This window comes from Molothrus ater, chromosome 5, assembly GCF_012460135.2.
Source record: "Molothrus ater isolate BHLD 08-10-18 breed brown headed cowbird chromosome 5, BPBGC_Mater_1.1, whole genome shotgun sequence".
In the NCBI taxonomy this organism is placed as follows: Eukaryota; Metazoa; Chordata; class Aves; order Passeriformes; family Icteridae; genus Molothrus; species Molothrus ater.
The window spans coordinates 42,711,080-42,722,753 of NC_050482.2; the positions used below are offsets into that span (position 1 = coordinate 42,711,080).

The 11,674-nt window shown below is 49.1% G+C and overlaps 2 protein-coding genes across 8 annotated transcripts in view; one reads left to right on the forward strand and one right to left on the reverse strand.

Annotated features, from left to right (window-relative positions):
• The window catches only part of ATP2B1 (ATPase plasma membrane Ca2+ transporting 1), a 60,766-nt gene extending 50,669 nt beyond the window's left edge, over positions 1 to 10,097 (reverse strand). The window contains exon 1 of one of the 7 annotated variants that reach the window (XM_036400813.2): positions 9,408 to 9,589. The gene's annotated coding sequence lies outside the window, so the exon portion shown is untranslated. The other 6 variants (XM_036400809.2, XM_036400808.2, XM_054514889.1 and 3 more) reach the window with 6 other exon arrangements.
• On the forward strand, positions 8,415 to 11,064 carry LOC118698089 (collagen alpha-1(I) chain-like). The gene is made up of 3 exons (XM_036401169.1): positions 8,415 to 8,755; positions 8,849 to 9,601; positions 9,750 to 11,064. Exons 1-3 carry the CDS (start codon positions 8,415 to 8,417, stop codon positions 11,062 to 11,064), a joined length of 2,409 nt encoding a protein of 802 aa, XP_036257062.1.
• The last annotated feature ends 610 nt before the right edge of the window (positions 11,065 to 11,674 follow it).

The following is an 11,674-nucleotide window of genomic DNA, read 5'->3' on the forward strand; positions in this document are numbered from 1 at the left end:
AAGACACATGATCCGTTTATATAAAGTAGGTAGGGTGCGAGGGAAAGGGCTGAAAAGCCCCTTGAAACATGAGCATCCTTCCTCTTGGTGAAGTTTCTACAGCAAATTCCACAGAATTTTATACTTTAGAATTACTACTGCTGCCTTTAAGGATCTACAGAGGCTTGTTGTTATCTCAGTTTTTAACCTGAAACCTTCCCATTTAGTACACAGCTGAACAACTACTGATTCTAGCATTAATCACTCCCCATGATTTAGTACTTCAATAACTGGTAATAGACAGCATGCAACAGATGCAAGAGCTTTTTTAAAAGCCAGTCTTGAAATTGTGCTCTTTCCCATGACCTGTTTTCACCACCTGAAGGGTCTGTCTCAAGTTCTGAAGCCTGTGTGCATTTTGTGGGTTAAAACTTTACATTCCTTCCATCATATGCAAGATTCACCTGCCCAAATGGGAACACCTGCCTCTAAGGTAGGAACTTCAGGCGCTTTTTGTAAATAGGCAATGGAAAAATTAAAACATATCTATCAAAATATTATATTTAGCCACCTAGGACATGATCTAAAATAGTCACATGCATCTCATAGTAGATGCGCTTGCGTCGCTTCAGCAACAGAAGCGGCCCAGAGTGACTGGTTTCAGTTTTTTAAGACGCTTATGTAAGTGGCCAGGATTGCTCTGCCAAAGTTAAGCACAGTCGGCTGGGCTGAACTCGCATATCAAGCAGCTGCACTACCATGTCAGAGCAAGAGGAAGGATGTGGCTTCACAGTTAGTTTAGGAATACCCAAGGCTGTGCTACTGCCAGAAGGTACAGCCCTGCGCCAGCACTGCCGCTCACCTGACCTCAAGGGCAGGGGACAGCCCGAGATGAGAACCGGTGACAAGCAAGACAGCAGCAACACCAGCGGTTCCTCCTGAAGGTCACACGGTGACAGGGACTGCCCCTTCCAGCCAGCACAGGCCTCACCAGCTCAAGTCAATCATGGAAGCTCTTCTCCACACCCCCACAGTCATCCTGGGAAAAAGACGGGCCTGGCTGCACCTTTCCTGCAAGGCGCCACTACAGACCATCACCAGGGCCCCTCTTTAGCCTTCCCCCTTCCAGGTCAAGCAAAGCCACCTCACTCTAATTCTCTCCACACACCACAGGACAGCCCCTCATCGACTGCCAAACAAAGCACCATTTTTGGATGTGGCCTCACAAGAACGACTGAAGGCAAAACCCACTGGTCACGCTCTTGCTCGTGCTGCCCAGCGTGGGCCAGTCCTTGCCAGCCCAGGAGAGCCCAGCAGCTGGCTCAGGCTCCCTGTCCTGCAGGGTGGCCAAGACCTTTCCTACAGGCATCCTCGTCCCCACGGTCGGGTACAGGTGCCAGCCAGCCTCGGCTCTCCTGCTCACCCTCACTCCAGGAATCTAGGCCATGCAGTAGCCCTACAACCACGTCACCATTTTCAGCTACTGCCAGCTGTGACAGTGCAGAGGAAAGCCTGTCAGAAGTGTTTCTACTGTGTCAGCTCAGTAATGCTCAGGAGTGGCCTTGGGCAGCTCCCCATCAGGAGCTTGAAATTGGCCTGTTTTACAATGGCTGCCCTAAAGTAACATGTATTAACTTTGTCCAGTTCAAAGCATTTTGCCCAGGGTTATATATACAACCTTATTCTCTGTAACAATTTCTGTAGCCTTAGATTTGACTATCAGTAGAAGGTAAATATAAAGCTTTGAGCTTATGCAAATTCAACTCTGCAGTTTTGGAATGAGAGGTTAATCTGTCAAGAATGTTCAACTATCTTCCCAAAAAATATGAAGTACTCCCCTCAAGCATACACCTTGTATTTTTCCATCTGGTAAACCAATTTCCAGTGTTAGAAGGTAGCACAACACAGCTTTAGGGTATCAGACTTCTCACAACCAAGACAACTTTTCTAATCCATTTTGCTAATATGGTTTGAGGAGCTACTGTCCAGTGCCCGGCAACACCAGGATCAATAAGAAAAACAGAAAGCCATACACAAATTACTAACTCACAAGCAAGACTTAGCATGGACCACTGCTTTATATGCTGGCATCTAAATTCACATGTGTGTGTTTGCACCAAAGTTCTTTCAAAAGGTTCCCATAACCTGGTATGCATTGCAGAAGGAATAACTCTACATGAAGGATAACTCCACTGTAAGTGCCTCCACTACCAGTAAACAACACACATACACACAAATCCAGAGAAAGAGACCATGCCTTTCTCAGATCCCAGAGAATTTAGTCCTTTATTTCCAAATCTCTTTTAACTCACTTGAGAAATACAGCTCTAGTTTAGGAACAAATCCTTAGATCTGCAGTCACTACAACAAGATCTACCTATTATCAAAATGCATCTGAAAGCAGACTTTGTGAAGATGTCAAGATGTTTCACTATGCAAAGCAAGCTCTTTGCAGAATAAGAAAAATCACTGTCAATGTTAACTATTTGGATTGCAGAGCAGAAGTAGGCGAACACAAACTGTAATGATTTGTATTATTAATAAAGCAGAAGTAAAGCAGTTGTGCTAGCAGTGGTAAAGCACCTTCCCTACTCTCTCCAGCTGTCAGTCTCAACTATGCATATTTGAAAGCCATCTGGCACAGACCCTGACAGCCAGTTTAAATCATTCCATGTTTCATACAACCTCAGCTGAGTGAGGCTGGTAGACACTGCTCTAATTTAAGTATTGATTTGCACTATGTTCCATAGGCTTCATGAAGTTCTGCACCAGCTTCATTCCCAAGTAAAGAAAAATTGGCAGATCCGAGCAATATAAAGCCATTTGAAGTGCAATATCAATACTGATAGCAGTAGCACCTGGATGGAAGCGAAAAAATTCCTGTTCAATATGCATATTGAGATCCTGATCTACCATCTATTGGATCTAAACAACCAGAAGAGATTCAAAAACACCACCCTTTCTTAAACAGTTTAAGGGCTAACCATACCTGCCACCTTTTCTAGCCATTTATTGTTACTATCTACTCAGTCTTCTCTATGTAAAAACATCAGAAAGCAAGTCTGGATGCTCAACACAAGCAAAATTTCTTTTACTCCACTGCAGTATCAGAAACCACCTAGGCATATAGTTCTTGTGTTTAAACCCAAATATACTTTTATGGAACACCATTAGTTGAAAACTGGTACTCAAACAACTCTCCCATCAAAACAATAAGTTCAAGTTCTCCCATGTGAAAAGGTTAGTACTCTCCAGGGAATGGTTTCACATGACTACTGCACAAGGAGGAACATTCCCAACCATCAATCCAAAGATTTGTGTCGCTTTCCTCATGTGAGCCTCACTTCTCACCTTGGAGAGACCAGTTTGTGCACAAAGATTGTGTAACAAACCATCTAGTGGTGCACTTTGAGTAGATTCAAAGTGGCAGAGATGGCACAAAAGAGGGGGGAATTATTGCAGTTAGGCTAAGATGGAAATGAAAGTAGCCATAAGGTCACCTCAGCCAGCCAGTGAAACTTTGCACTCACAGTGACAAGCCAAATAGGCAATTACAAATTATGCTCTCTCTGTCCCCAGCTTCTTGGATTATGCTGATCAACCAGGACCTTCAGAAGGCCATCATAAAAGTATCAAACGTATAAACAGAAGTGACTAACAAATCTTTCAATGGGGACTTAAAAGACTCCTCTCTTGAAACACCTACCATACAAAACCAAATGTTTTCCAAGCTTTTGGAGAGTCAGAGTGATCACCTTAAACTTTTTAGAACACTCTACAATATTCTTTTAAGAAGTGTGCTGCAGCTACAAGACTTCTTTATTGCTAGTGGCCCAAGTTCCTTATTTCAATAAAGACCATAGCACTATGGTTTTTTCTTTCTACAGTGGAAAACTCCACCAAACACAGCTAGTGACTCTTCCTCCCATCCCCATATGGAGTCACCAGTTGTTTTATTTAAAATCTAGACAGAAGCCAAAATACACACCACAAGAACACATCCTTGTATTTGCAGAGACACAGGGGCAATCCTGAAAGAGCCGTGCAGACAAGCCACCAGTCACTGGTCAAATAACAAGTGCAGAAAAAGTTATGCGATTTCCACGTAAGGGCACATCTGTAACACTCCACTGAAGAGCACTTGGGTTTCTAAGTTCATCTTTGATTCAAAATCTTAAAATTAATATGAAAGTTTAAGTTTTAATGACCATGTAAGCAGGAAGAGAACACCACTATAACTCTAGGGGTATGTCCCAGAAGTTAGATAGCTGCTTAAAGCAGAGCGGGCTGAATCATCTTTCCTGCCTTGAGCTGGGGTTTGCTGCTATCAACTGTGCAGAGCATGGTACATCCTGGGCCTCCTCTCTACAGGACCAGACACTGTACACCAAGTGGTGAGAAACCAATAGTGTTGTTTTCCCTGCTGCTACCTTATCTTTCTGTGAATATAAGGGCACAAGTAAGGGTAGCAGATTACAAGCGATAGGCTCCAAGAAGTGTGTTTTAAGAACATGGTGTTTCCTGTGCTCACTGGGAATGAAGGCAAGATCCAGCTCAAACACAATATTAAGAAAAAAAGACATGCAAACCACTGAAGTCCACTGCAAATAGGAAGCCATGCAGAAAATTGCCTAACTCTCATCTACAAAGCAGCATCAGGTTATAGCCAGCAAGAAGCCAGGGCTACCTACCCCTAGTGCTGAGGCTGGTCATGCTGTAAGTGGCAAAACCAGCCAGACTTAATGGCCAGCACTATGGAGGATGATCATCAAATGTCATCCTCAATATGGATCTATGCATTCTTTAAATGCACAGTGCACTTGCCAACACCAGAAAGGAGGAATATATTCTCTTTCTCATTCCATTCCCCTTCAAAGGGAGGGCAGATGTTATTTGTCTGCTTTGTAACAGCAATTACATATTATCTCTTACTGGACGAAAAAATAAGTTATATTTATTTTCAAAGCTACTTCTGATTTCTTTTTTAAATGTCTCCTACATTTTCCTTAGATTTCTTCTCCCACAAGACCTTTGAAATACCAATGGAGAAAGCCTCATACCTACTTTGCAATTCACCAAAATTAAACTAATAACACCTCCTGCTGTCATCTGTCAGTTAGAGTAAGATTTATAAATGGCAGCAGAAATAATTTTCATAATGTTTACTTGAATACCAATAGCTTGAACAGACAGCTCCTTCAAAGATACTGCTCATATCAAGTGAAATCTGTCATGAAAACTAGAAATTCCTTTTAATTAAGAGTATTTGAAAGCCTAATAATTTAAAAATAAAAGACAAACTGGACAATACCATGTGTCTGTGTAGAAATGACATTCTGTCTGAGTAGGTGCAACTGTTTCAAGACGGGTTAGTCTAATGTTTTGCCTGTTGATTTCATTGTACATGTCACCTCCTGGAAATCCTCCTTCTATACTGCTCATTATCACTGCTTACATCTTCTGTGTGAAACTACTGAACACATTTTTATTTTTCACATGCATTAAGATATGTTTGGAGGGCTTCATGAACAAAAAAAAATCTTACTTTTTTATCCCTCTGCTGTTCAATTAATGAACATAGTCTTTTCAGCTAACTGAACTTAAGTTAGGAGAACACTAACATTAGGTACTGAAAAGAGGAGGAATCCAGTCTTTATAAAGGCAAGCTATTTTGAATAAATTAATAAATCTTAATATTCGTGAGAAATATCCATCGTCTACACAAAGTATCGTAGGTTCATTTTTTTTTTCAAACCAGCAACAGTATCACCTTATCTTTCCTGCCTCCCTTGTTCTTCGACCTGTTACACTTTGCAAGAAATAAAACTGTCTTCTGAGAAAATTTAACAGGTTTGAATAAAAAAGCCAAAAAAAACCTGCTTGAGACCGTTGCACACACTCTAGAAAGCCAGTAGGCAGAGCTAATCCTAGCTTTTTAGACACAATTCTGCAACTCCTAGATTTTATCTAGTTTTTAATTAAAATACTGTATAGAGAAAGATCCTTATCTGCTGAACTGCAACTTTTAACAAGTCTTATTATTATTATTACTTAAGACAAGTAGAGAATACTAGAGAATACAAATTTAAGACTATTACTGCAATTTTATTGATCCTTTTGTAATAAGGTAAGCATGTATTTCTATAACAGAGATCTCTTATAGATTCAAGCAGTCTTTCTTATTTCTCAGAAGATATTTACTTTTAGATGCCCAGGACTAAAATCATAGCTGTTCGCCATTCTGCATTAAATTTGGCTAACTGAAATCTGACTTCACCTTTAAATAAAATGTGAATCCCTTTTGGCACTTGTACTATTTTCTCTTTAAAAACATAAGAAAACATATATAAAAATAAAGACTTCAAACACTGAAAGACATTAGTGAGGTCACATTTCAGTGGTAAAGAATGCCATTAATATTTAGTCTACCTTAATGGAAGAAATTCGAGTTAGAAGATACTTTAGGTTATCGTGTCCACCCTCATGTCAAGGGAGACTTTCTTGCTATGGCATGTTATTGATTGTTTTGCCACATTTATTTTGAACTTGCCAGTTAATAGTAAGTTTCCAGCTTTAAAATCTTAAATGTTGGTGAAGTCAATTCTTCCAAAGCATCTGTTTTTGAGGTGGCTTTAGCAGATCCAGCCTATGTCTCTTCCTTCTTAGTATCATCTCATGATTACCTCCCATTTATCACATCCTTCTTTACAAATAAATTCAAACAGCTAAAAATAAAGCTAATAGAAGCAATTGCTAGACCTTTGTGCTTTTGCTACAGGACACTTTCAAGCCTGAATTTCCTTTGAAGCTTTCTACAAAACAGTTCAGATGTTTGCAATTTTAACAGGTGACATAAGTTCTCTATATTTGTGGTCCACAAAAGAGTGACTTTCTGAATGAGACTCTTCCTTTAGACTACAGTGGATTTCAATTTGCAGGATTAACCCCAGATTATTAGCAGAATATGTATTACATACATACTCTGGGGAATGGGGATCCTTTCCTTGCACCATAATCTGTACGTAATGCAACTTTGTGTAAGAAACCGATACAGTTTACCCAATGCTAATGTGACAGAAGTCTTGTTTTCTGCTTTAAATTCCCAAAAACATTTGCTTCATATACATAAGTAACAGTATGTATGCTTACAAATAGTACACCCACAATTCCCTTTAAAATCAGTTTTGGCTTATATTATTTGAGTGATCCACATGGCTTTCCATGCGTTTTTCTATGAGTGGATAGAAGTAATAATTTTGCAATTCAGCACTGACATAGGAACATGGATTAGGAAAACCTGCAAGTATCTGTACACAACACAGGATTCACATTTCCTTCAGCTAACTCAGCCTGGGTCGGTCACCATAATCATCAGTAGGAGCAGCAATAAACCGAACCACACAATGATGCTCTTCCAGACTAAAAATTTCACACTGAAGTGTATGAGTTTTTTTTCCTCACTGAATTCAGTGACCACTTTTTCCACTGACACCAAGAGTTTCCATTCATTATGCCATAAGTATTAAAGCCCTAGTACATTGGAAGCTGTTCCTGCCAGAAGAGCCAACAGTTTAAAGATACACAAGTTTACTTCTATTGGAATTCACAGTTTGTGGTGTTTGGAAGAAATCCTTGAAAATCACCAACAAACAGCTGAAAAAAAAAAAAATGGCCCTGGCTATAGCTACAGCTACCACCTTCTGAACACACAGAATCATGAACCAAGGAATTGACAAGTTATCTAACCAACACTCTTCCAAGTACCAAAACACATTATTTTAACCCAAATTCATTAGGACCCAGGAATGTTTAAGGGATGCAGCAGCTTTCCTACGGCGGTAGTTTTCCAAAGGCAAGCTCACCCACTAATGATGAAGGCATTTCACCAGGACTGTGGGCTTGGAACTTGACTTTTAAGAAGGGACATGATTTGAATAATCACCTAACCAGTCACCTCTCAAGCACTGTGAGGTGAGATACCAGCAAACATTCTCAGAATGACAGCTTCAGACACAGCATAGGTGTCACCAGCTCCTTCTGAACAGACCTTGAGAAGAAAGCCTCAGCAACTAAAGTTATAAATGCACAAATGCCATGCGTAACAAGTATTGAAGGATTTCTGTAATGCGGATCTTAAAATGACAAGAAAAAAAGCCCCCGAAATTTTGTTACTGTTCTCGTCACCAGCCCTTACAGTTTAAACAGTCAAAGGTAAAAAAGATTTTTGTGGATCCCGCACAGCACTACATAACCGCCTATTACAGCTGAACTAATACACTGCCCCACAGGCTGCGAACCCTGGGACAGACTCAACCACAGCTCTCCGCTCCTAAACGCTTCCCCGAGCTCAGGCTGAACCCCTTCCTGCCCCTGGCGAGCAACACTCGCACGGCCGCTCTAAAGGAAACGCTCCCGGGGACAACAAACCGCTTTTCATGAGATCTTCCTCTCGAAATCCTAAGTCCTTCCGACTTCAGCCTTTACCGACTGACCGAAGGGCTCGGCAGGAAGCCAGGGCAGACGGCGGCGCGGACACCCACCCCACTCTCCCCACTGCGAGCGCTGCCTCCCGCGCTCGGCACCGGCCAGCCATCCCCGGCGGAGGCTCCAGCCCGCTCCCAAACTCACGTGGTGCAACAGCCAAAGGTTACACGCACCGCCGGGTCGAGGATGACACCGCCGTTAGAGGCGCTTCCCACCGCGGAGCGGCCCCGCGCGGGGTCGGGCTCACCCGCGGCGAAACGCCCGCGAGGGCTTCGCTCTCCCGGCACCCGAAGTAGTGCCGCATCCCTTCCTCGTGCGCGCCGGTCGATGAGCAGCCCGGCTAGGCATCGATAAATCAAACCAGCCCGTCCGCTCCGACGGAAAGCTGCGTACGACTCAGCCGCGGCCAAAAACACAGCCCTGGGGGCGCGGCGGGCGGGCGAGGCTGCGCGGGTGCCGGGCTCCCAGCCCCCGCGGGGCGGCGAAGTGCCCGGGATGTCGGTGTCGTGCTGCCGCAGCGGGCTAATCCCGGCTACTTAACCCGGCGGGCGGCAGGGGCTGAGCACCACCTTAATCCACGGCGTGAGCGCGCCCGCCCGCCAGGAGCTTGCAGGGCCGTGGCGTGCCGGCCGTGTCCAGCCGCGGGGTCCCCGACGGTGCGGCGGTGCGCTCCCGCGGCGGCTCAGCCCCGCATCCGCTGCCCTCAAGGTCACGCCGTGCCCCGACTGCACGGTGGCGGCCAGGTGCACGCTCCGGTTACCTGCGGGGAGAACCGGCGAAAGCCCAGGAGCGCGGCACCCGGCCCTCCGGCCCGCCGAGCGAGCCCAGCCACGGCTCGCAGCCCCGCGGCGGGAGCGGAGCGACGCTGCACCTGCCGCCACGCTGTTGCCCGCCCCGGTCGGCCAGCCGGGAGCAGAGCCGCCCCGAGCCGCCGCCGCGCTTACCTCTGCGCCGTGGGGCCGACACAGCCGCCGGTCGGGGGCCAGGACGAGGCGCCCGTAAACCTGACGCCGCCCGCTCGTTCGCTCGCCGAGCGCACAAGGTCCCCGCGCTCCCCGCCCTGCCCACGGCCGGCCGGCCCCGCCGCGCCGCCCCCGCCCTGCGGCCGCGCGAGGAGGGCGGGAGAGGGGGCGGGGGGGTGAAGCGGCGACCGAATTGGGGAGGGAAGGAGGGAGGGAGGGGGCACCGGCGCGGGGAGAGCCGGGGGAGGAGAAGGAAGGAGGGAGGGAGGGAAGGAGGGAGGGGGGCGCGGACCGCCCGCCCCGCCCCCGTCGCCTCACCGGCAGGAATCAGCGATTCGCCCTCCTCTCGGACGCTCCCACCGTGGCCGCCGCCGCTCCCCGGGGCCCGCCCGCCTCCTTTCCCCCGCACACACCGGGCAGCGCCGAGCGCGCCGCCGAGCCCCTGCGCCGCAGAGCAACCGCTACAGGAGCCGGGCGCCACCGGGCAGGGCGGGGCGGGGCGGGGCGGAGCGCAGCGATCCGCCCGCCTCCCGCCTCCGCCCGCCCGCCCGCCCGCCGCGGTCACTCACTTGCCCGCGCCCCGTCCTCTCCCGGCGCCGCGGCCGCCGGTCCCCGCCGCCTCCCTCGCCGCCTGCGGAGTGCGGGCCACGTGACGGGGCCCCTCTCTCGGCCCAGGAAGGGGGGTCTCGACGTGCGGAGCCTTCAATGGGGGAGGTGGAGGCGGGGCCCCGGTAGGCACGGCGCCCGCGGAGGCGGAGCCCCGCGCCGCTGCCCGCCCGCCGCCGCCGCCGCCACTGGCGGGCGGGAGGCTGACGCGCTTGTTTCCATGACGTCGGCGGGCGGGGCCGCGGCGTTTGATGGAGCCCGGCGGGCTTCGGGGGTCGATGACTTTGCCACGAGCGGCTCCCGCGGGGCGGGGCGGGGGCGGGGCGAGGCGGGTGTCGCGTCGCGTCCCTCCGCCCGTGGGTCGCGGGCCGCCGCCAGCCAGCGGGGACGCGGGCCGCCTCGATGGGGCGGGGATGCCCCGCCGGCGGGAGAGGCCGCGGTCCCACGAGGGAGGGGCGGTCACCGTCCGGACTGGGGCGCGTCTATTGCCCCGGTGGGCGGGGGCCGTGCCCGGTGCCGGAGCCGTCCCGGGGGCGGTGCCGGTGCCGTCGGGGGAGGCGCCCTAAGGGACCGCCGGGCGCCCGGGGCGCGGTCCTCCCCTGCCCCAGGGGGCGCGGGGGTGCCGTGCCCGCGGGGCCAGGGGCGGTGTCGCCCCACGGCCTCCCCCTCCCGAGAGCAGCTGGTGGGAGCCGCGTTGGCGGCTCCTGAGCGGCGGGCGCGGGGAGCACGGCGGAGTCTGGGCGAGGCTCCGCTGTGTCTGCCGGGGCGCGCTGCAGCGGGAGGTCCCTGTTGCGCGGGGCCGCCGGCGGGTCCGGAGGGGCAGGAACCAGCGTGCCGCTCGCTGCCGACGGTGGGGATTAGAGAGCTCTGGATCCAGCCTCCCGTCAGGCGTGTCCGCCTCTCGGGGAACCCTGGCAGCTCCCTCGGGAGAACGGGGAACGTGTGGGGGCCGCAGGTGTTCAGCGCTTCCCAGTCTCCAGCCGAAGGCTCTTTGATTGGAGAAAGGAAAACAAATGGGGTTATCAAGGTTTGAGCCCGAGTGAGCTCTCCGGGGAGACGCTGGAAGTGAATAACAGGATTGGGAATTACACTGGAAATGAAAACCCCGATTTCAGTTCTCTTCCAATGCAGTAGACCTCCCACCGCCCCCTCCCCCCAACGAAAAATACCCATCCATAAACTATGTCATTCTATAAGCCATTTGTGTGAGGGTTTGAGCTGTGTTTTGACATCCTCCACTCTCCTCTGTTGGACATTTCGCCCGAGTGACTGGCCAGCTGCATCACAGGCTGTCAGGTTCTTTGAGCCTGCCATAAATACCTTGCTTCACCTTCATTATCGTTCAAATCCTAGTGCTGCAAAGGAAATGAATGGAGAAGCTTATGCAGCTCTACAGTCGCAGACCGGAGATGATGCAGAGCCTAGAGGGTTAAAGCAACAGGATGAAGTCAGCACAAAGCAGCCCACAAGGACTGGCAAATAAATAAATCATCCTAACTACACTATTATTATGGCTTGCCTGAGGTTCATTGTCTCTTTCTTTTTCACCTGAATGTCTGTTACATTTTTCTCCTTGCTCAAGAGAAGCAATCAAAAGGGACTGTGAGCAGTAAATGGCTCCTGCCCATTTTGAATGTTGCTAA